Source organism: Cygnus olor, chromosome 2 (assembly GCF_009769625.2).
Source record: "Cygnus olor isolate bCygOlo1 chromosome 2, bCygOlo1.pri.v2, whole genome shotgun sequence".
NCBI lineage: Eukaryota > Metazoa > Chordata > Aves > Anseriformes > Anatidae > Cygnus > Cygnus olor.
Genome location: NC_049170.1, coordinates 114,561,448 through 114,587,000, shown reverse-complemented (window position 1 = coordinate 114,587,000; position 25,553 = coordinate 114,561,448). Strand labels below are relative to the sequence as shown.

Genomic DNA, 25,553 nt, shown 5'->3' with positions numbered 1-25,553 from the left:
TCACTTGCGTGTTTGGTGTTGGGTTTTATCAAATTTTTGAACCCTCCAGTGCTAATTAGGCAAAACTTAGCAATTCAGTTACTAGCTGCAGCATTACATTCCATTTTATTTGTGAGATATGTCTTTCCTCTACAAAAAAATTCTGATTATTCTCCACTATTTCATATATATCCATGTGACTACTGAGTCTACCCTTTAATAAGTACTCCCCACACAGCAAGAGGAGCTCCAAGCAATCCAAATTATGTCATATCTTTTTTCCCCTCTTTATTTTTTTTCTCCCAATCTACGACTCATAATGCTATCAAAGTGCTAAAGTTCGACTTCACTGTTGGAGGAGTCATTCTGCAGTAATGTGATTGTAGACATCTGTATCTGTAGGGCCTCTGCATCCAAAGTAGCTTGAAATGAGGATCACCTTTCCCCTTGTGTTCTTGACTCTAGCCCTAAGAATGTACTCAGGGAGTTTTAAATACAAGCACGTCCATGCACATCCATGGTCAAAAGCTCTGCAGAGGAAGAAAGGTAATTCAGCACTCCAGCTATGCCGGATTCCTCACGTTCAAACCAAAGCCTTGAAATGTGCCCATAAATTCACAGACACTTAGCAAATGGGGCAGGGATTTACTGCAGTTACGCAATACAGCTCTTCTGATGGGCAGGTCAGCCCATTTTCAAATAACCTTTCTACTGCACAAATGCTTCCTGGAGATGAAGAAGGGATGAATGACTCTGCAAGTGCTATGACAAAAAGACATTTACTCCCTTGGGTGGATTTTCCAACTGGATTTTTGAGCAGCAGAGAAACTTTGACATTACCGACACTGAGGAAGGCTCCAGATTTTCAGGGAGAAGCTCTCAGAATTACAGGAGCACATGAACAGCCATGTTGTGACATCCCAAAGGCCTACCCAACCCAGCTGCGCTTTCTCCAGCAGTGGCCGTAAGATGATGCTGAAGAAAAGTAAGAATGAGGCAGTCATATCTGACATTTCCAACAGCTTTGGGCTGAGGGTACCATGACCCACATCGTTGCTAGTCCTGCCAGTATCTCTCCTGCTGGCATTTGCCCACTCTTCCCTTGAACTCCCACAGACATCTGACAACCACAGCAGGAGCTCTATGTCCAGTGTGTTACTGCAAGGGCAGAACTGTACATGGCAGCACAAAAACAAGAGTGCTACGAAGCCAGGCCAGAGTTTTAAGGCTGTTAATTAGGGCTTTGGAAAAGACAGTCTGGGTCATCTGACTCCAGGTACTTACTCTGATAGATGTGGGTTTGTCCCACACTGACACTAAAGAAAGAATTTGAAAGCTCAAGAAACTAATTTCTGACCACAAGGCTAGTATTCCCAATTACTATGTTTGGAAATGATTGCAGGTCCAAACACATTCACTCCCTTTCTATGTTCACAATTACTTGAATGGAGCATAATAAATTAAAATGTTTAGCAATCTTCACAGCCCAGCACTTCCCACCTAGCTGCAAAACCCGCCATGGAAAAGTGAATGGCTGTGTGCAGTGCTCTGGATTGCAGGGGGCTGCCAGCTCTTATCGTGTGCTTATGGGAATACCTGGGGTGGGGATGCAGCAGGTGAAGCTAACTGAAGGCCAGGGACACAAGGTTGCTTCTAAAGACAGATCTGGCATTACCAGTTCTCACATACAAAATAAAAATAATAAATAAATAAAAACATCACAGCCATTTTTTTCCCTGCTTCCCCTGAGTCTGTATGACGGAGCCTGGTGCAATGCTGTGTGTTTATGGTGCAACCATCAGCAAGGCCAGGCTGCAACGTCACCGTGCCATGGGGTACTGCAGCACACAGTTGTGAGCATCATGAATTGGCTATCACAGCACCCCACACCCACAGAACTGTTGTAATCCATCTCATACCTTCCCTGTGTGCCAGGCCTGGGATACACTTGTTTGTAACCAATACATAGGCATGTACCCTGTGGACTACCCACACGACTAAAGAGGAACAATGCCACTGTTTCAGCCATTCCAGCACTTCTCGTGCCCAGGCAGCTGTACAAGCGTCCCACTGCAACCTCCTGATGGTTATGTCCCTCTATACCTTCTTGCCACCTACATTATCAGTGGTCTCTTACACTTCCTGACTCTGTCAGGTCATTGATCCCCCTTATTTAGCTTGAATTAGTGAGAAACTGTAAGGTGCAAAGGCTGCATAAAGATTTTATGGATTTTTTTGCTTCTCAATTGTGCATTTGAATGTAAAAAAGTATTCATATATCTCTATTGATCCACCTTCTTGAAGTGCTTTATTACTGGTAGATTAAAATAAATAAATAAATAAATAAAAAGAAACACAACTTCCTGCTCAGGCTGACAAGTCTTCAAATCCATACTGCTTGAAGAGCAGTGTGCAACCAAATTTCTTTCACTCATCTGAAACTAGTGAAAAAAGTGGTGAAAATAGGTGATCCTGCTCAGCAGGGGGGTTGGGCTAGATGATCTTCAGAGGTCCCTTCCGACCTCAGCCATTCCGTGATTCTCTGAAACTGCCGCTCGGAAAAGACGCCTGCAACAGGTGAGCACATGTGGTTTGAAAGAGACCCAAAAGAAAAAGAAAAAGAAAAAGAAAAAGAAAAAGAAAAAGAAAAAGAAAAAGAAAAAGAAAAAGAAAAAGAAAAAGAAAAAGAAAAAAGAGAGGGAGAGAGAGAGAGCAGAAAGCCAAATCCGTCTGGAAAGGAAAAAAATTAACCATCCTCGGGCCGCCCTGCAGGAAGCCGCGTGCGCGCAACCTGTGCGCAACTTGCGCGTCCCCCCGCGCGGGGCTGAGCCTCCCCGGGGCGCGTCTCCGCGCTGCTCCGCGGCCAGGCGGGGCCGAGCGCGGAGGGAAGAAAGGCAGGGCAGGGCAGGGCAGGGAAAGGAAAGGAAGGGAAGGGAAGGGAAGGGGCGCGGACAAGACCGCGTAACGCCGCGCAGGTAGGCGGGCGGGGCCGGGCGGGGTGTCCCAGCGCCGTGCCCGGGACGGGCATTACCCAAAGAGAAGGAGGGAGGGATAAAAAAAAAAAAAGGTAATTAAAGTCGCCGCTGCCGCGCGCGGTCCCACCCTCCCCACCGGCCGGCTCCTCTGGCAGACGGGAGGGGACCGAGGGAGACGGCTTTCCGCGCAGACACACCGCCGCCGCCGCGCACTCCTCGCCCCGCCGCGCAGCGCAGCGCAGCATGGCCCCCGCCGTCCCCCGCCTCGTCCTCGGCCTCCTGGTGAGTGGGTCGGGGCCGGCACGGGGCTTTGCGATGGCTCCGGCTCCGAAAGCCCCCTTGCGGGGTTGGGATGGGGCTGGGGGTCCCGTCGGAAGGGGGGAGGGCTGGGGACCGGGCTCCGGTGGCAGGCGCTGGTGCCGTCGGTTCGTGGGGGGAAAGCCGAGCACGGCCCGGTTTGGTTCGTGTGTACCCCGGGACCCCCAGCGCCCCACCGGGGCTGGCTGCGGGCTGGAGGAAGCCAGCGCCTTCCCCTGCCTGCCTTCCCCCTGCTCTGCGGGGGTTGGTGCGCGGGAATCGGCTGCCGAGAGGCTGTTGTCGGGCAGAGAGTGGCGGAGTTAATTTTTATTTCATTTTTATTACGGTCTTTATTTTATGGATGAGTGGAAGTAATTTGTCGTTGGTTTCTTGCCCCCCTTCCCCTTTATTATCACTGCGTTCTTAAAAAGAAGGCAGATGGTACTTTGAGCACAGGAAAAAAAAAATCAGTAGCATTGAATCACTGATTTCATTATTTTTGCGTCATTAGATATGTACATTTTAATGAGAGTGGTGCTATTCCAGATGCGCTATGCATTCTTGCCTTTGCTAAGATATTCATAATAAAACCCAGAGAATCCCAAATGAGTTTATTAATTCATCTAATTAAAAAGAAGACGAAATTCCCCTGTCAAGTAGGGGAAAAAAAGCCTGCACACACCCAAACCTAAAAAAAAAAAAAACCTAAGGTATCGTCTTCATATAAAGTGAATGGACAAAAACTTATTTTTACCTTGCACCGCCTTATATCTTGATATTCACAAATACTTATTTCTTAAGTTTGTTTAACTCCAGTAGCTCCTCATACTGGCATCAGATTAGCTTGGCATTACTGATTCAGAATTACATGTTACTGATTCAGAAAGTATCTTAGAACAATGCAGCAAAGTTGTATGACATTAATAGTTTATAAATTTATACAGTAACTATCAGGAGAGAAGGTTTTATTAAGTATCTCTCAATAAGGAAAATGCCTTTTAAGACATAAGCAAGGATGTTTAAAGTGTTTTGTGTATACATGTTTTAATCTGTGCGTATATATGTAAGAAACAGTATGAACTGCTTTTATTATACAGACACAGCATTTAAATTGTTTTAATGCAATCATTACACTCCACATTTCAACTCAATTTTTAGCTGATCTTGGTTTTTATAAAGGTTGATAACACCTTTAAAAATTTTAAAGTATTTTATTTAAATAAGTTAATATAAGTCAATTTAAATAAGTTAATAAGTCATTTTTAGAATTTCCATTAGCTATTTACTTCTTTATACCTTTAATCCTAAGGAGATGTGCAAAATAAAGTTGACTTTCCTTTTTGCTAGACTTTCATCCTGAAAGAATAAATGTACTTAAAAGGATGAATACATTTATTCACATTTTCTGTTTCTTTGTTGGATTGGTTGTGTGATTTTTGGATTAAAATTTTAAACATATGGATAAAAACTAGACAGAAGATATACATGCACACACACGGAATCTGAGGTCAGGACTAAATTAGTCTGTGCTGAGGAGTATCTTTGTACCTTTGTATGATTCTTATAAGAAGTTCTGGTTATCTGGTTAATGCATCATTTGAATTTTGAGGAGGACCTCGTTTTGTAACTGGTTTTATGGGAGTGGACTGCTGTCATGCACAACATTTTATTTATGTCATATCTAATTGTCAAAGCTAGATTTAACCAGTTGAGAATGTACTTTGAAGATGCAAAGCGATATGTAAGTGCAAGTGTTGTCATGTGGTTTTAATAAGACACTTGTCCCTTTAATGTTAGGCATCGCCAAGGTTTTACCAGATTGAATTAGATGGGTTGAACCTTAACGCTCGGGGGCTTTGGACCTAAATTGACCAGGAGTGCTATTGGAGGAAGCATACTGTGGAGCTGTACTTCATGTTTACAGGAAAGTAGTAGTGTAGGCGACATCTTGTCTAAGAAAACTCAAAGTCTCACTGCTGATGTCAGTGCTGCCGTGATTTTAGAAAAAAACACGCATTGTGTTGCATAGTACCTGTCTTTTTGGCTGAAGGGTGTTTTCTGGATCTTTTGACTAGCTACTCTTTCAAAAAAAAAAAAAACAAAAACTAAAAAACAAACAACAACAGAACAATAACAAGACAAAGACAGCTTCAGTAACAGTAGCTATTATTCAAAATATCATGTAATTATTTCTTTTTCCTAACTGCATTATTTGTTTTCTAGGTATTGAGTTTGTGCTGTGATGCTTGCAAGAAAGTCATTTTTCTTGTTCCTTCTGCATTAGAGGCTGGCACGTTAGTTGGCAGAGGTGAGAAACTGCAGGATGCCCATCATAACAATAAAGCATTGTACCTTTTCTGGAGATGCTGTTCACAGTAGAGGAGACCTTTTTTTTTTTCTTTCTTTTTTTTTAATGGCATGAATGGATGACTGGACAGCCAGTTAAACAGCTGGATCAGCCTTTTTTAAGAAGGATACGCCCTGTATTTGTTACGGATTTGAACACTGACTCTTTGCATCCATTTGACTTTTGCGTAAACAGCTATCGTCAGCTTTCAGTATGTGCTTTAAAACTAGAATGACAGAGTTTAATGTTCTCAAAGTTCGGAGTTCTAAGGCTTAGTATTTAAATATGTGGCTTAATATTCCAAAGCATACCTATAAACCATGGAGTCATACGAAGAAGTCAATAAGTCATTTGGATAATGGGAAAGGAAAAAATAAAACAACCCACACAACCAAAGCACCCAGAAGCTGCTGCTGTGTGACCAGTGTGAAATACGTCTGTGACTTCTCGGCTGTGCTGGGGTGCTCAGGACACACGAGGAGACGAGCTGGAAAGGCATCCTGCATGCACACCCAGCTGGGAGAGTGCTCCTGGCTGGCTGGGTGTCTGTCTCACTTTAAGTTGATCTGTCTCAGTTAGGTTGATAGAGAGGCAAAGGGGAGACCGAAAAACACCCCATCTCCTTTTTTTCCTGTCTTTGAAAGGCAGCTTTTAAAGGCAGGGTGTGGGAGCTGCTATCTCCTGTGCTGCCTGAGACTGAATTTGAGGCTTCAGAGGTGCCCTGTGTCAGTCACAGGGCAGCAGAGGTGCATTCCCTAAATTTCTACAGAATGAACAAAGCCAGGAGATTTGTAATTATTCATAATACCAGTGCTCAGAAAATCTAACTCTAAAATTGAAAGCTCATTGACCTTCCTGTTAAACTTTACAGTGAAAGGTTACAGCTGTTTAAGTTTTTGCGTATTCTCAATACTTCTCTGTTTATATAAATCAATTTTCATTTATTTAAAGTAAAACTTCTTGTTATTACAGTGCCATGAAAGAAATTGCATAACGCTGAACTTAAACTTTCCAAACATTTAACGAAGGCTGTGTAGCTTGGGTGGCATTCCTTAAACATTTATTGAGAAAGGGTAATACATTTTGCATTGATATCAGGGATCACAGCATGACAACGAAATGAGTCATGATTTTCCTTGTTGTTAAGAGGTTTTATATATTTCTGACTTATGTGATATAGATGAGAGACTGTAAAGAAAAAGATCCCACAAAGCTATGACATACTGAGCATAATGTTGACTCACATAATGATCGCAGACAAGATCTCCATTCTGGAATTTTTGGATATACAGTGTTCTAATATGCAGCAGTGCTATAATATGCACCTTAAAGTGAGGAGGTGATAATTCTGTGCAGTACTATTTTTTTTTTTGTTCACAGATTGGCAAAGGAGAGAAGTCACTGATGCAATACTATAGGAAGTCTATTAAATGTTTAATTGTGCAGTTAAAAGAAGGGCTTAAGAAGAGGGAGAAAGGAAAAAAAGCCATGTTTAAAATTATACTTCTCATCAGTCTTTACATTGTTGAAAGATAAATTAAATTTCTTTTATTAAAGATATCATCTGCATACGTGGGGTGAAATTTTGAATCTACTCTAATCTGGAATTTTGCACTTGGCTTTAGTAGCCATTTTTTTTTGTTTTTATTTTTTTCATAGCAAGACCCAGTATACTATGATACCATTAAAGAAGTATTGAAGCATGCTAGTACATAGTTCTCTTTATTTTAAAGCCTTTTGATTTTGTACTCACGCACAGCATTTTGGAATTTATTAAGACAAGAAAATGGATATTTGACTTTGAAAACATGACGCTAACACCTCCATGTACTCTGCAAGGGTGATTTGTGTAGAGTTTGGACCTCTGGCCTGCATCTTTTTCAGGGTGCCAAATAATTCTTTCTTAGTGTGATGGTGCTGTTGCAGTTCATTATGATTATCCTGATTTTGCCTTTTTTTTTCCCCAACTGTAGTGAAGAATTACTCACTGATGAACCAATTTGAGTAAAGAGTGAAGTGTATTAAAATTTATTTAAGCCACAAGTTTATAGCAAATGCAGTAAAAATACTTAGAAAAAAAAAAAAGAGGAAGCATGTAAGTTCACCTTACTTGGTACTTCCTGTCAACCCTGTGGGACTCTGTCATGTATATATTTAAAAAATGTCAATCATTTGTTCTAGAGTTAGTCTGTATCTCTCTGATCAGTCTGCCTCATAATTTAAAGGCCTTTGTCCTCCCAGGACTTCTAAATCACATAAAACCAGTCTGCTTTCCTCCTGAGGGCAAAGCTTCCAAGAAGTAATAGCTCCATTGGGAATTTGCATTAATTAATCATATTCACTGATTTTGTGGGCCATGGAGCACAAGATAATGCCTACTGATCCAATAATGAGCGTGTCTGCAGTGCTTATTGCATTTAAACTTATAAGTTTGTCTCTGATGCTTCAAGAATTCCACCAGTGGAATAGAGTCTTTTTGAAAGATAGGCATGAAGCATCCATGTCCTTTAGGAGATACTTTTATGAACACAGTAGTGGAAATTCAAGTAAACTCGGTCAAGTCTGAGTGCATAATTGGGTACAAGAATCTATATTTGTGGAGCTTATTTATCGAATGACCTGATTCTAAAAAACTCCAAATGCCAATAAATATCATTTTAAGTTTTAATTAGTGAATGATTTTTCACTTCGAGAGGTATGTTATCGTTTCATTTATTGTTTACATCTTTTTTTTCTTACAGTTAATTTGAATGAGTGTCTTCAGTCTGCAGAACTTATCAGTTCCAGTGATGGGAACTTCAAAGTTCTGGAAGATGGCTCTGTATATACCACATCTGCTGTTTCTTTGTCTGATGAGAAAAGGACTTTTACCATAGTACTTAAAGATATTCAAGAACATGTAGAAAAGAAAATACAAGTCAATTTGGTGACAGATGAAAAAAAGGTGGGCCTCTAATTCCAAGGTACCTTCCTTATTTGGGTGCAGTTTTACAGAATGCAGTTTGACATTGGGTAGCTGTAGATGAATTTTTAGAATTCAGGCAGAGTACTTTTCTGTAGTGTGGTTTTTTTTTTTTTTTTTTTTTGTAGCAGTTGTGATTACAGTGTGCGTTAAATCAGTAGACTTCCATTCTGAAATGGGAGATGCTAGCAAGGAGCTTAATCAGGAATGTCAAGAATTTTAAAAGCCATATATGAGGCATCCAAGCAGATTTTATTTATGCAAATTACTACAATGAATGAAAACCCTCTTAGAATGCTATAGGAAGTATAATCGGGAATGAAGATCTTGGAAAAACAAATGGTCAGTGGGAAAAATGGTGGAGAGATGGAAAAAGCAAGGATAATAGTTGATCAAAAATGTACACAGTTAAGAGTATATTCACATATCTTTATCTTCTAGACCCAGGCACAGAAGACCAGGCAGGCTAGAGATACAGTTCTCAAGCGAACCAAAAGGAGGTGGGGCCCTATTCCATCTGTTATGATGGAGAACTCCCTTGGACCTTTCCCACTACAAATTCAGCAGGTATATTTTATATGGATCCTAATTTTATGGCACAAGCTGCTTTTCTATGTGACTTTCATGATATATGAAGAATGAAAGTGAGCTCTCTTGCATTCTCCACTGATGCCATTCTTGCTATTATACCCATCTTGTTCTGTTCATTATGTATCTTCTGATCTCATACATTAAATAACTTGTGACCATAGTAGTTGGGATGAACTGGAAACCTGTAAAAGTTGTAACAAGGAGGAGGCATACTATGAGAAGAGAGCTATTCTGCATGGAGGTCAATGAAGTGTGTAATTTAAAGGAAAAAAATATCCCAAAACATTGCTTAGAAAAAGATTGCATAGACGTGGAGGGTAAAATTTTACCTACTTGTCTATATCCTTTTAGGTGTTTGTGGTGTATACCTGTAGAATTGAAGACTTAGTATGGCCTATGTTATTAGGAAAAGTTCTTACAGTAAGAAAACAAGTAGGCGTGGAAGAGAAATGCAAGAACTACAGTTATCATGGATGCATCTAGCCTTCACTAGATTACAGAGTGGCTGGTAGCAGATGTGTAGAGACAAGTGTAATAACATAGTCTGTACAGAGCAATCATTCTACTAATCTTATCTTCCTAACTTCTGGCATTTGGTAGGTAAGGAAAGTATTTGGGGAGGGGGTTGTTTATAAGTAGATAACTGCTGATGTTACCTCCTCAGTGCCTGTAATGAGATGCAAAGAGGCTTTCTGAATTGGCATGTCTCTGGACTGTGCTATAGGTTGTTTTCTTTTTCTTTATTTCTCCCTTGCTTTTTCTTCAGTAATTACAAGCCATATTCTCAGTGAGTGCACTGAAACCAAAATCTTTTGAACAAAGTAAGAAGCAGTCTGTATCTGAATGTACCTTGTGCACGCGGCATTCTAGAGAGAGTAAATTTTAAAATTAAACTTTTCTATGCACACTCTCGTTTATTTAGTTGTTCAATAATGCTAAACAATTTCTAAGTTTGAATTAATTATCCCTTCTCATGCACCCACATTATAAAGGAATGCAGTCACAAGGCGAGCTGTTCTCCTATTCTGTGAATCTTAAGATGGTAAAGAAGTAGAAGTAAATTGAGTTTTATTTTTGGTTTTGAAGAGTTCATGCTTCTGCTATGTGTGATCATGAAAAGGCGGAAGAATGTATGAGAATGCTGCTGACGCTTCCCTTTGGGCTTAAAAATTCATTCTTTGTAGGTCCAGTCAGACACGGCTCAGAACTACACCATTTATTATTCTGCAAGTGGACCAGGAATTGATCAAGATCCAAAGGGTTTGTTTTACATAGAAAGAGAAACTGGAAATATCTTTGCTACTCGTGCAGTAGACCGTGAACAGTATCCAAGCTTCCAGGTACAGGCCTAAATTGTATTAAGTATAATATATTTTTTTTATTTCTGTCATGCACACATTTGAAAGTTGGGTTACAGGGGAGAAAGGAAGCAGACAAGATCTATAGTCAGCTGTCTGTTTAGAGTAGTATCTCTGGTCTTCGAGAGATGAAACCAGTGACAAAGAAATATCTGGTCATGTAGATCTTGAGAGGAGTTTTGCTTTTCACTGCTTAAACTCTAATTACAACAGTAATGGCAGTGAGATACTGAATTTACATCCCTTCTGGGAAGAATTCGAAGTTATCCCAGAGTTTTTCAGGGAGGGTCGGAAAGGTCTGCATAAGAAACAGATCATGACAAACTCCAGCCAGCTATATTTTTCGAGCCTGTTTTTCTCAAGCTGCTCAATCTTTGTATTTTATTAACAAGGTACACTGCTCTCTCTACTGGCTGAGAAGTGTAAGAAGGCAGATAAAAAATAAACAGCTCCTGAATAGCGAGGTAACTTGCAATACCTGTTATTGCATTTCATCAAATTATAACAGGCAGATAGTTTTATTACTATTCTTGATTTTATTCTAAATAGTAGTAATTGCATCTAAATTTTTGGTAATGCTGATGTTGTTTCATAGACACCTCAAAAAATTGTGTTCGGGAGACTTGGAAAAGATGTTTGACAAAGTTGACAGAAAAAAGGAAAGTGATTTAAATACTTCTAGTAAGGGGAAAGATTGGGAAGCAGTTACAGTTTTTGTGTAGCTGTCATCATTAGATAGTGGTCACTTCTCCTTCCATGTGGGTGAAAAGTCTCATCTTGAGAATTGTGTGCTTGACACTCTGTATTTCATTTTGTTGACTCCTCCACCAAACTGAAAGTATAATAATACCACATGGTGCTCAAGTATGAAGTGAACTACTGAATTTCTGTCTTACAGATCATTTGCTTTGCAAGTACTCCAGATGGTTATTCACCAGAGGTACCACTTGTGCATACAATCAGGATAGAGGATGACAATGATAATGCTCCATATTTTACACAGGAAGTCTTTGAGTTTTGTGTTCCTGAGAACTCCAAGCCTGGTAAGAATTGTTTCAAACTGGTGAACGCATTTACTGTTACTCAGCTCAGTTAAGTACCGATGTGATCCTGACATTTTTCAGTGGGATTTCCTGAGTAGTGTTTCTTTACATCAAAGGCTGAATTTTCAAAGAGCAGCCCAAGACTTTTTAACAATTAGAAATTTCAGAATGTCATCTCGGTAATAGTGAAAAATAATGTGTAAAACAAATGTTTTAAAACTGAGATGATTCAGTGTTCTTAAAGCAGTTTAAGAAATTCAAAACATTTCATTTTATCCAGAATCACTTATCTGCTTTAAATGTTTAGATCACAAAGCACAAAACAGCAGTTTTTAACAGGTAAGTTTCCTGAAAACTAAGTTGGCAGTATTCTAAGGTCTAAAACACTTTTGATTAAGCCTACAGTGTGTGTCCAAGGTGTTGAATTAAGGTAGGATGTTTCCTGGTTAGGGAAGGCAAGATAACACATGAAAGGCTTGTTTCTGCCCATACCCATGGACAGGTAGGGATTTGCCTGTTGCTGACTTCACATGTCAGTGTAACAGAGAAGGGTGGAGAGACAGGTGGGGTATAGAGAAGAAGTAATGGAAAAACAGTGGTTTACCATTCCTTACCATCTCTTAGACTAGGGGTGCAGAGTGAAGGGGGGTCTAATTTGCTTCACAGACAAGGAGGCAAACTGCCTTCACATTCACCCCCAAAACACCAGTTGCATTTCGTTCTCTGACCTCCTCCACTTTCGACTGGGTGAGTTATGGTTTCAAAGTGAAGTCTAGAACCACTCAGGCTGGGGATGCAGGACAGCAGCAAGCCCCAAGGGGAGGTGCTACAATATGGACTGTGTCAGAGATCACTGAAGTTCCTCCTCATTTTCCCTGGCAGCTCCTCTTCATCTGTATTTAGCATGTTCAGTTAGAAGTCATTGGCAGAAACTCTAGCTGAAATCAAGACTTCTAATATTTCTCTTGATTATTCTTTCTGTCCATTTGACAACTGTGATATTATTTAAACAGAAATATATGTTCAAATAATTTTTGCCTATTTATAGATTTCTCGGGAATTTAAAATTGCTGTGTTGTATTTACAGGTGTAATCGTTGGAACGGTGACTGCAGAAGACAGAGATGAGCCTTTAACTCTGCATACTCTGTTGAGATACCGCATTGTGTCACAAAACCCACCAATAATCCCAGCATTTTCTTTACATGGTGAAACGGGTGTCATTAGTGTATTATCGCCACAGCTGGATAGAGAGGTGATCTTTCCTTGAAGCTTATTTAGCTGTGATCTAGTGCACACAGATAACTTCCTAACTGAATTCCTGTCATGGGAATCATCAGACAAAACATTTCTGTTACCACTTGTATTTCTCTCTCTGAGGAGCTTCCAAAGCTTACAACAGAGTTCGTTCAAAATGTTTCTGCATAGGTCTACCATATTCTAGCTAAACTTGGCAGGGAGACTGCCTGCTACTCCTGTTTGACACCAAGCAGTTGTCTCTGGATTCCTACTTTTTCTCTGTTCATGAATCCCATGGCTGCTGTTTCCTCCCAATCAAGATTTACTTGAGGTGTTCCCTGATTCTTTACAGGGAAGATGAACCAACTTTACTGGAAGTAGTCAGTCATTCTGCACTCAACAGAAATATCTCCAATATATAAAACCAGAACAATAATACAGTGTTTCTCAAAACATATGCACAAACCATTTATTGTTATCAGATATCTTTCAAGTAAGAAGATGGAGGAGATTTTACTTTTTATCACGTTCAATGTTTTTTGGATAAAAGGTCATGTGAGAGTGTTTACATTAGAAAAACTGACAGGCATGTGTAATTCAAAACAATATTTCTTGGATAAGACATACTAGAAAATGGCTGCAGGCACATATTTTTTAGGATAAAAATAATTGTATTCTGGAACACTTAGTCACTTAATGGCTGAAAATTCGCCCTAGTGGTGAGTTGCAAAATTTTATGCTCAGAGGTACATCACTAAGCTTCTTCAGCAAGAGAAAAATGCAGTGACTGAGTATCACCACGACTACTAGGGTCACAGAGACTACTGAGGGAAGAAAAGCTTGAAAAATGAGTCCACTACCTGTCTTTTAAAGATAAACTTATGAAGTGGAACAGGAGCTTTCTTTTCTCCACCCAGGAAACCTAATGCTACTTCCAGTTATTCAGAACTGGGTTTACTCTCTTGATTTTTCAAGCTCCCTCTTTTGTGTCCAGCTCCAGCTTCCCTAGGTTGTTCAGGTATTTGTAAGGCTAAGAAAAAGCATTCTGCTGTTGCCATTCCAGTCACTGATTTGAGTGGGCTGCTGAGATGGTCCTGTAGGAACTGCTGAGGGCACCCTCCTTCTACATCATATATCCCAAAGGCTGATTGCAGGAACGTTCATTGAAATAACAGGGTGAGAAATGAAGCTTAATGAAAAGTAGCCATGGACTGAAGCACTTTATCAGCTGGAAATCCAAAAGAAAACTGCCACTCCAATGGGGAGGGCGAGGGGAGAGGGATTGTGAGGATGGATTAGGGGATCAAAGCACATCATCTGTGTCTTCCAAAACATCAGATACTGGAAAACAAAGGTGTCTGTGGCCATTGTGGGGAGCTTTGATACTGGGTATAGCTTACAAATTACTGACAGATGCCGAACTCAGTGCTGCTTAGCCACTGAAAAATATTTTACTTGTTTTCCTTTTGGAAGTATACAAAAATAGCTCCAAAGCAAACTGTCATATTTTGTAGGGGACAGTGATGAGTTTGGAGCAGAGTTGGGGAACAGGAATAAAACATTTATTGATGTGTGCGACTGATTTAAAAAAGTGTGTCAAACTTCTGTATGCTTGTATTCTTTTCAGCTGGTGTCCACATACACTTTATTAATTGAAGTGAGAGATATGGGAGGTCAACCTTTTGGTTTGTGCACTACAGGAACAGCTATCATTAAAATTGAAGATACGAATGACAATGCGCCAACTTTTAAACAGATACAAGTAAGTTTTCATAAAGTGTCTGTAAAGAGTAAAATAAATAAAAACATACCACCTTTCTAATATCCCCAAGGGCACTCCGTCAAGTATGATGCCTAGTGCCCCGAGACAGTTCATACCAACATAGACCTTTGTGAACATGGTTGTTGTGTTATTTGGTAGTTAGACCTATTGCTATATTAGTTGTTGTGAGTCAATGGCCTTATTGGGAGAAAACAAACATTATTAATTCATTCACTTCTGCAATACATTATCTTAGAAATCCTGTAATTTAACCATTTTTAGGGTGGGGAGAGATTCACTCTGAAGCATTTCCATGAGCCAGTTATCTTTGACCAGCTTTTGGCTAGTTTTGTGTTGTTACTGTCAGTGAAGTAGATACAAGGATTTCACTGAGAATTTCTTTGTTATTCTTCTTCTATACATGAGTAGTATTTAAACCACTTCTTTTTCACCAATAGCTATAAATCAGCCTTATGTCTTTGCTTACTGCAGCCATCTAAATTATCTTCCCTTTGTTCACACTTTAACTTAAAAATTGCTGGCTCTAACTTTTTTTTTTTTCTTCAAGGAAACAAGGGCCTTTAAAATTTCCCTTTTTAGGACAGATTATATCTCAATAAGTATATATACAGCTAAAGTGCTGTGGGACACTGGTATGAACCATAACCCATGGCCTCTTTTTAATGCTGTGCCTTGATGACATTGTATGCAAATTAACATCTGCAGCTGATGTTAAATAAGGGAGCTGTGCTAATTTACCATTCCTGGAAGGAGAATTCCAGACTTCATTATGTGAATGTGAATTCCAGCTTCATTATGATAGCTGGGAAGTAAAACGGAGCTATGCTGCCTGGACAGGGTTCCTGTTTCAATCAGGGTGGAAGGGAAGCATGGGGGAAGTACAGTAATACATTGAAATGTACAAAGTCGTCATCCTAGCTTGGTAAATTGTCTCCTTAGGTCTAACTGCAGTATTGTGGTCTAAAGGTTTAAGTACAGTTGTCTTCACTCTTGAATTGTAGAACGGCATTTTCTGATTTAAGTTGATTTTCTTGTTCTTTTGATACTTCCAAGTACGAAACACAAGTGGAGGAAAACAGAGTGAATGTAGAAATACTGAGAGTTTCTGTTGTTGATCTTGATGAACTTGGTGCGCCTGGCTCCACAGCTGTTTATGAAATTATAAGAGGAAATGACGATCGCTCCTTTGAAATTACAACAGACAGAAACACAAATGAAGGAATACTGTGTGTTGTTAAGGTAAGTGAAAATGGGACTTGTAGAGCAAAATTTGTGTCTTCAGGTGTTACTTTTAAAACCAATAACCTAGACCTAGTTTTTATTCAAAAAAAATCTCTATCAAGCATATCATACTTTATTCCTATTCTGAACTCTATTCTAAGCAGACTAACACACTGCAAATGAAGCTCATGTGTAATGCATAACTGACAGAATTTGCATAGCTCATCTTCCAGACTATTTCTCCTTTGTGTGTTCAGAATTCAAGAGTCTCCATTTGCTTTATCATCCAGCAGAGCTTGGTGCTTTTTCCTGATTCCACAGTTTGAATTGTTGATACTTAATGATGTAACTGAAGAATGCGTCACAGCTGGGATTTTAACAGAAGTGGGAGCATGGCCGAAGAGGAGAGTGATGAGCACCTCCTCCAGCCTTGTTCTTTCTGGGAGTTGGCTGAACTTATTACCTTGTCTTAAAACTATCCAGGCTTTATTTTGCATGAGTTTAGGTAGTGAGTTTAGGTTTGCTTTTTCTGGGTTGCAAGGGAGTCCATGTACGTGTAAGAAGTTACTCTTATACCTGGTATTTTGCAGGTGTGAGATAGAAGGACCACTCTACCTGGACTCCAGCACATCCTTTTGTCTTTTAGTGCCTCTTGTTCGTTATCTGCTAAAATTGTGCAATAGCAGGTAACTTCTAAGGAGCAGAGAAAATTAATATTAACATTTGAGGATGTAAGTCAGAAGGCTAAGCTATGTCCGTGGTATACTAATCCAGTTGAAATTTCATGTATTTAGTGTAACTCTGTAGTAGACCAGAGAGTATTGTAACTTCAGGATATAAATAGCTTTACTGGCATAAGATGTCCTTTGAGAAGGTGTCTGGAGAATTACATCTGTAGATACTGCCTGATCAGCCCCACAAGTTAAGACACATTTGAAGTGGGTGAACTCTTACTAGGAAATAAATGTAGGTGCTAACAAGAAGAGTGATTGACTTGTGCTGGAAGGAAGATATTCATAGCCTAAAATAATGGTCAGTTAGGTATGGGAGGAAAAAGTCTCAGGCCACATTTAATTTTTATGTCAATTCTATTTGTGATTCACTAGCAGAGTATTCATCTGAAAATATCTAGTGATGCTGCTTACCTTATTAGGGATAGTTCCTCCGGTCCTTTTCTTTGACTAATTTAGAACTTAACATTTTGGGGTTTCTTTGCTTGTTTAAATCTTATCTCTTTACTGTGTCTCAAGCTGGATGTTCCAGAAGCTGTTGTGTTTTGTAAACAAATGTCATACAGTTTTACCTATTTAGTAACTGTTCTGTGAAAACAATGCCCAACTTTGTATTAGCTTGAAAGAGGGAAAAAACACACATACAAAAACCTGTGTTTCAGGGACTGGACTATGAAGGCGCCAAGCAAAGGATCCTTGTGATTGCAGTCAACAACGAGGCACCCTACATGCTGGCACCACATTCACAACAAGTTGTCCAGAGCACCAGCACTGTTGTAGTGAATGTCTTAGACGTGGATGAGGGGCCGGTGTTTAAACCCTGTTTCTTCCGCATGGACGCTAGTGAATGTGATGAGGTTGGGACAAGTATTGGGAAATACCTAGCAGAAGATCCAGAAACTGGAAATAGTGAAGGCATCTGGTATGAAACAATGTTATCTCTAGTTTATTTGAAGTAAAGCATGGAGGGATACAAGAAGTGGGAATGTTGATGCCGTGTGTGTGTGTGTGAACATAAATACCTGTATCTATGTGTGTATGTGTATATAGGCATAAATATATGCATGTGTACGTATTTGAGATCCTTACCTAAACACAAAAAAATACTCTTAACAGCTACAAGATAGCACCTGGACAGTGTAATTGGATCAACATAGATGAAAAATCAGGTGAAGTCAGAACCATTAGAGCCTTGGACCGAGATCTAGGAGAAATGAAACGAGGTCAATGCAATATCACAGTCCTCGCAATAGACAGAAGTGAGTACTAAATGTTGTCACCGTTATATGTAGTCTGTGAAAGGTATTTATGTGCAATTTTAACTTAGGGGCAACTATACTGGTTTAGGCCAGAGGTGCATCCAGTGCATTGTCTTGCCTTTGGGATGACTGTCAAATGCTTAGGGAATATTATACAGCAGGGCATGCATATAAGAAAACAGGGCAAATTCTCAATATTTTCAAAAGTTGTCTGCTCCCATTTAAAGCAGAGTTGCAGTAACAGGATTGTATTCCTTTTATTTCCTGACTAAATTTTTGTTTTAAGTGATGTCATGTAACAGCCATGAAGTTGACAACAGAGAAAGTAGAGAGAATTTTTCAAAAATAAGTTGTCCTTGAAACTCTGTTTTCTCCTCTTTTTGGTGTCTTGTTTCTGGAAACCTTTAAGTTAAAAGAACCTGTAAGAATAGCTGTATTCACTGATATGTGTTACTGTGCACTTATCCTCAGTAGGTCTACGTTCTGTAATAGTGTTCACATTATATATTGCTGAGATACAGAGCTCTTACAAATTACTCTCATTATAAGGAGGAATTGCACACTCACGTTCTTATTCTGAGACAGATTTTGGTCCTGACTTAAACTGAGTGTTTATTCTTTCTGATCAATTTGGGTATATGTGCTTATTGCAGGAAAAGACATGGTTTTGCCTCAACATCACGTAGTCAAGATGACTAAATACACTTTTCACATCTAAATGCAAAAAATGTAGCAAATAGATTATCATGCTTTTAATTTTAAAATATGATCAAAAAAAATAGATTGCCTTTGTAAGTCCAATGGCAGGATTTATTTTTAGCCCTTCTGTGCTAAAGCAGGATTGTATTCCTTTTATTTCCTGACTTTATTTTTGGAATAAATTTAGAGCAGTTGGAATGAAGAGCAGACCTTGAAGTAGCTTTACAGTTGAATAATACAACTCTGTCCAAAGCTTGGATATTAAAATTACATGTATATTACAACAATTGAATTGTTTAGAGCATCTCTTGTATCTAAAATAAGTGTGATATAAGTGTCTGCAATTAGGCATTTCTAGAGACAGTTTTAAAAAGCTGTTTTGATGTAATTTCACTGTAATGTATATACTAGCATTGACCATTCCTGTATTGGAAAAAGTCAAATTAGGAGGGACAGTCCATTCAGTTCTTACATGTAGGCTTTGATGTTGTAGTGTGTTTCATGACTGAATCCTGCTACTGCATGGTGACAGAAGGAAGAGGACAGAAAAAAGTACACTGTATCCCAAAGTGTTTGCCTTCCCAGGGGAAGGGGAAGTAGGCTGTAGGGAAAGTGTAATGTATTTTCTCCTTCCAGGAGTAAAAATGCTGGAGTCTTTACCTTTCTGCTGTTGACTCGGTTTGGCTTAAGCCTCCTTGACCCTGGATTTGTAGGCTCCTTGTCCTCTCATCCTCCTGGTAGACAGTATGTTTACCCACATAGATATGTAAGAACAATAAAATATGTTCTGTCCATATACACAAAACATGGAGCTTTGGAACCTTTTTCTTCTGTATAGCTCTTTCTTCTCTTTGTACCAATACACATTGGTGCATTTAAATATGACCAGATCACACTGCTGAGAGTAAATGATTTTCAAAGCAAGTCAAGGAGTTTCTGTATGGGATCCTGAACTGTATAAAAGCATGCACTTCATGAACCTTCAGCTGCAGACTTTCTTCTACCTGCTTTGTCTTTTGTTTCTTTTCCTTCCTTTACTCATTGTTACAGAGTCTTACTTGAGGACAGCACATGAATAGGAGGAAACAGACTGCAGCGCTTTCTTCCCTGTCACCTGAAAAGATGAGTTCCTTCCTAAGCAAATATAAGAACTCTGCAGAAGCAGCCAAAAGAAACCCATGAGAAGTTCCTATCTGCTTTTGGCTAAATCAATAGTTTCTTTCCACCTTAACTCTCAACCTGGATATTACAGTTGATGATATTCAAGAAAATTGGGACTAGAAATAAAGAAATGAATGAATGTTTTACTATTTTTACCATTTAATTCTCTTTTATTTTATAGATGGCAAAACAGGCACTGGAACTCTGCAAGTTGTCATCCAGCCTTGCAACAGGAATTTCCCACGAATACTTAAAACTGATTATATAATGTGCAGAGACAGAAAACCTATCTGCCTCACTGCAGAGGATGGTGATATTGCTTCTTACAGCATGCCTTTTGTGTATCGCGTGACTGACCGTAACTTGGCTTCCTCATGGAAGATAACACGACACAATGGTATGAGACTTCCTCCTCAGTTAGCTGTAGGTTGCCAGAGGCAGCTGTGGGACAACTGCCTTGGGTGGACTGTGAGATATCTTGATAAATGCACATTGGAAACTGGTCAGTAGAGCTGATGAGGTAGACTTGATCATCTATAACAGTCCCTCAGTTTCATTTGCTGTATGGGAGATCAAAAGTATAACATGAATAAAGGGAAAACACTGAAGAGGTCTTAGCTGTCCTGGGTTTGCAAAAGTTAGCAGGGTGGTACTGTTGGCATCACAGAGGCAAGGAGATGGCTACTATATTCTGCCTCTTGTAGCATAAACAAGAATTTGTCCTCAGTTTACTTGAGTCAGAAATCAGCTGCTGTCTGAAATTGTGATGTAAAAAGATTGTGTGTGAGAACAAAAATCAGTGTATTAAATTGGATCAACACCTCTGGAATAGAAAGTATACGTTCATAATTTCATAATTTGTACAGACTTTAACAATGAAATAGCCAATACTCCAAATAAAAGTACAACTTTTTTGAGGCTGCTGTTACGGTGAAGGACTGGAAAACTGAAACTTTACCTCAAATTGATTAGAGGCAGGTTTTTCTTTTTTAACTACTGCTGACAGCCAGCACATTTTAGGTGAAACAGAGATGGATGAAAAAAAATACAAAAAAACAAAACAAAAAAAAACAACACAACAACAACCCCCAAACATTACTCTCTCTCTTTATATACTTATGTTAATTTAAAGTATTTTCATAGAAGTAGATAAAGGATTTGCTAGAAAAGAAGTACCTGTTCCCTAAAATTTGCTGATACAAAAAGTTATAGCTGGTGGTGGTTTCCTGGTGGGTGCTAGATGATGTCATCAAGAGCAGCATATATGTTTGCTTCCAAGTTGTCATGTGTAGGTAATTAGCCTGAAAAGGATCCGATTCTGAAGTGTCTAGACAAACATGCACTACTGAAAGGCAAAAGACAGCAAAGTCTGAGACTGAAGACATCTGAGAGTTTCAAGGTTTATACTAGGCAAATTTAAAAACAACAACAAAAAAAAGAAATTAAAAGGGTCATACAGTTTCATGCACCTCAACATAAAATAACCATTATGTACAAGATAATCATTGATGTATGTATTTTTACAAATTATATATTTTCCCCTTTAACAATGACCAGTGACCAGGTATTTTACTAAGCAGAGCAGCACACTAAATGGATTTCACTTCCCACTGAATATAGTTATTGCCATTGGATATAGCAACAGAGCTAAAGAATGGAAGGGGATATGCATTGAGGTTTGGATTAATTTTTCCAATCACACTACTGGAAGTGCTTCTAATAAACGTCATTTGACAGTCTTTATTAGTAAATGTAAATGGAGTTTCAGGCATTGTTAACAGTATATTTGTTTTTGTCTTTTTTACAGAGAGGTCTGTGTATCTTTCACCAAGGGGTGATATTCCATTTGGAATATACACTATTCCTGTAACCGTGTCTGATAAATCAGGAAAGCAAGGAGTCACCCAAATAACAGTTAACTACTGTAACTGTGTTATTCCAAGCGAATGTGAAAGGACGTCTTTTGCCCCCAGCAGTGTTACTCTTGGTGTATGGGCCATCCTTGCTATGATCTTAGGATCACTACTCTTGCTGTGTAAGTATACTTTTTATTTTAATGTTGAGTGCAAAACACTTCATTTTTACAATTAGCTGAGAATGCCCAACTCAAACTTGATTCATATAATCATAGAACGGCTTGTGTTGGAAAGGACCTTAACGATCACCTAGTTCTAACCCTCTGCCATGGGCAGGGATGCCACTCGCTGGGTGGCATCGGGTGGTGGGCTGCCCAGGGCCCCATCCAACCTGGCTTTGAACACCTCCAGGGGTGGGGCATCCACAGCTTCTCTGGGCAGCCCGTTCAGTGCCTCACCACCCTCTTGAGTGAAGTGTTGTGGGTTATCTTTTTTAAAGATACTTCATGCTTAAGCATTTAAAAAGACTAATATAAGAAAATTAATTTTCAAACAAAATTAGATACCATTTTGAGGTAAAGTTCAGAGTATCTTCATCCCTTATTTCCTTTCCAGTAATCCTGATTACAATCTGTGGTTGTTGTGGCTCTGGGGTAATGCGCAGGCATGTGACTGACGATTGTGCCAATCACAACTTAATCATTTCAAATACGGAAGCTCCAGGGGAAGAGGTGATGGTAAGTTGTCTGTTCACTTCAATGTAGTAATATAATGAAGATTCTGTGTTTGCAAATAAGTGATTTAGTAAAGGAAATATGCAATGAACGCAGGAATCATTGATGTGCTTTGCTATTTTACAAGACTTTGAAAGCTCTTACTTTAGGCGATTGTTTGTACCATATATATTTAAAGATATCCTGTGGCTGTTATTCCAGGAGCCTATTCTCAGCTGTTAATAATTCCTCCAGACTTTAACTGATTGGTTGGAAGTTTCAGGTGGATATTTTAATCGGTCTTGTAATTTTCAACAATGAGATTAGATGGAAGTTTACTCTTTAGCCCACGTTGAATATGTGCTCATAGCAAAACATTGTTGCTGTTCCTTGGAGAAGAAATTTTTAATTTAGCCAATAATTACTTTAGGTGTCACAAGTACAATTTCTACTTTTCCCCTAAAAAATGAACCGAAGTATAGTTGATTTTTAAGTCAGTGGCAAAAGTATTGAACAGTCCATGTTCACAAACTATGTTCTTGCTTTTGGTGACTAAACTATTTCAAGATTCAGTCTGTCATGAACATAGTCCGGCCCAGGTCTGCATTCTTATACAAGGACTTACCTCTTCATACTGTTTCCCTTCTCCGTCCCTCACCCCTTGACTTTTGCCTCCTCAGAAAAAGGTTACTTTAAAAATATTTAGTTTACTTACATTAGAAACCAAGACAAACTATACTAATTGTGACAAATGTCAAATTTGTTATTGCCTATGAAGCATAAAATGTAGTGCCATTATAAATTGATGCATAATCTATATGATCCCGTACTAGTTTTTCCATTTTTCATCTGGTATGCAGATTTAATGTAGAATAAAATAGAATGAAATTTATGAATATGACTATATATCTGATTTAATGGCTCACAGGTTGTTAACTTTGGAAACCAAGCATTATTTTATGTGATATTTTGAGAAACTAATGTATATGGATTATAGTGCATCTTTAGTCAGGATAAAGATTCAGTTGTTGGATCTCGTATCATATCTAATTGCAGATTATTGTTTTCCACTTGTCCTAATATCCCTCTCCAAAGACCACCCATTGATTTTTATGTATGAAGTGCTAAGGATGGCTTTTCGTTCAAAATGTCACTGTGCAAGACTGAAAACTCGAGTTTTCTGTATTGACAGTTCCCAATTGCTGAATTTTACAAATGCAATATAAATAAAAACAAATTAAATGTTTCTCCACTATTACTCATTTTATTTTATTTTATTTTACTTTTTTTTTTTAGGATCACAATATAATTCCTCTACAAAATACAGCTGATCAAGTAGGATGTGGAATAAAAACAGGAGATCAACAAACATTTGAAATGGTAAAAGGAAGAGGTCATACCCTGGAATCAGTCAGGGGAGGTGGACATCAGACTCTGGGATCAGTCAAAGAAGGAGGAGGAGGACAGCCTGTGATGGACACATGTAGATACTCTTACTCAGAGTGGCATAATTTCACACATCCTCGTTTAGGTGAAGTAAGTATTCTGACTCCAAGTTTCCTGGAGTGTAGGTTATGATCAATGTATGCAGACTTCTCAAGGAAGACATGTTTGGGCTAGAAAGGTGTTTTTTTGCTGTTTTTTTTTTTTCTTTTGATTCTCTGCCTCCCATTTTGGAATATGACTTTCAAAAAGTCATCCTTTAAATATTTTGAGACATAAGCATAAATGACTTTCTCTTGGCTTAAACTATAAGCAGTATGCTATTTTACATTAGAGTATTTACTTTCATTAATAATATTAACCTTACTCAAGCTTTTGTGAGTTTAGTTTGCTTTTATTCTAACTGCTTGCTCTGTACTAATTTAAGACCTGATATTTATCTTAGCAATGGTGTAGGAATATATGTACAGCATTAGAAATGTAGTTACTCCATGCTTTGGAGATCAGAAACTCTACTTGCCTAACTAGTTACATGTAAGTCAGTTGTTCAATTTTGAGTGGATTTTAGTTGTTTGACAGGTTATTTAAACAGGTTCTTCCTCTATTGTTGTTACATATGTGATTAGTAGAAATTATTTCTTTATTAAATATTTATATTTTATAGTCTTACTGATATAGACCAATCATGTGCATTTTTTGTATATAGGAATCCATTAGAGGACACACTCTGATTAAAAATTAATCAATGAAAGGTAAATCAAAAGAAATTATTTTTATGCAATATGTTTAGGATAACAATTTAAGAAAATAATAAGGTACGTTCTCTTCCTATGCAGAAGGTGCACCTATGCAGACAGGATGAAGAACAGAAGCATTCTGAAGATTATCTCCTTACATATAACTATGAAGGAAAAGGATCCTTGGCTGGTTCTGTAGGCTGCTGCAGTGATCAGCATGAAGAAGAGGCACTTGACTTCTTAGATCAGCTGGAACCTAAGTTTAGGACATTAGCAGAAACATGTGTTAAAAGATAAATGTGCCTTTCACAGTGCTGAAAAAGAAACCACACTGTAAATAAGTGGCTGTCCTACTTTTGTGACACTGGGTATTTTGGAATTGAATGCAACAGATTCTTCCACTGCTTGTTTTCTGGGGGAGGGGTTTATCAAAACTAATTTAGAGTGGTGAGAGTGTAAGTAACTCTTACATTAAATGTATAGCAGATTTTTTTAGTCTCTACTAGACACGTTCCATCAAAAGTAAGGGATTCAAACCGTTTTTTCTTTAGACTATGTTCATATAGTAATGCTAGTTTCTTTTTAGATTACATTTCCTATTCTCTGTGATTATTTAAAATGCAAAACTTAGTGCTGTTAATGATTGATTCAGCCTCAAAATTTTATTGTATTTGGCTTTGGAGAAGGAAAGCTTTTTTCACTCACTGTTCCTTTGTTTTCTTTTAATTCTGTAGAAATAAAACCAAAAATACTACTGGTGGATATCAAATACCTTGTTAATTTTCAACATATATGAATGAAATGTATATGAGATACTTCTCATTTTTCACATAAAAAATACCAATGACTACATTAGAAAATTTTATATTTTGATTGAAAATTAAATATATATATATATATTGTATATATGTAAAATAATATTCAGAAATATATTTTTCTCCTAATGGGTTGCTACCCATCAAACTTGCTATCCTAAGGGATTTATGGCATCAACACATAGGATATCAGCATTGTATGCGAGTATATATTTTTCTTATAAGGAAATGAGAGATGAAAAAAATCAGGAAACAGGGGTAACTATTGTACTTTAAGTGAATACAAGACAAATCTCATGTTTACTTGACATAAGTTTGTACCTCAGTTTCTTGTGAGTTTTAACA

At 38.4% G+C, this 25,553-nt stretch overlaps 1 protein-coding gene across 2 annotated transcripts; it reads left to right on the top strand.

Annotated features, from left to right (window-relative positions):
- The first annotated feature begins 2,965 nt into the window (after positions 1 to 2,965).
- On the top strand, positions 2,966 to 24,715 carry LOC121066600 (desmocollin-2-like). 2 transcript variants are annotated; one of them, XM_040550278.1, is made up of 17 exons: positions 2,966 to 3,236; positions 5,475 to 5,559; positions 8,340 to 8,542; positions 9,002 to 9,127; positions 10,336 to 10,491; positions 11,408 to 11,552; positions 12,640 to 12,806; positions 14,418 to 14,552; positions 15,627 to 15,812; positions 17,188 to 17,447; positions 17,642 to 17,784; positions 19,826 to 20,041; positions 21,452 to 21,679; positions 22,116 to 22,237; positions 23,510 to 23,749; positions 24,363 to 24,408; positions 24,493 to 24,715. In XM_040550278.1, exons 1-16 carry the CDS (start codon positions 3,198 to 3,200, stop codon positions 24,396 to 24,398), a joined length of 2,487 nt encoding a protein of 828 aa, XP_040406212.1. In that variant the 5' UTR covers positions 2,966 to 3,197; the 3' UTR covers positions 24,399 to 24,408; positions 24,493 to 24,715. The 2 variants fall into 2 exon arrangements, with proteins under 2 accessions (XP_040406212.1, XP_040406211.1); XM_040550277.1 differs by lacking the exon at positions 24,363 to 24,408.
- Positions 24,716 to 25,553: the final 838 nt, after the last annotated feature.

Coding starts and splice junctions, on each gene's coding strand:
- LOC121066600 (XM_040550277.1), top strand. CDS start 3,198: ATGGCCCCCGCCGTCCCCCGCCTCGTCCTCGGCCTCCTG. Junction 9,128..10,335: donor TCCCACTACAAATTCAGCAG/GTATATTTTATA, acceptor CATTCTTTGTAG/GTCCAGTCAGACACGGCTCA. Junction 21,680..22,115: donor AGGATCACTACTCTTGCTGT/GTAAGTATACTT, acceptor TTTCCTTTCCAG/TAATCCTGATTACAATCTGT.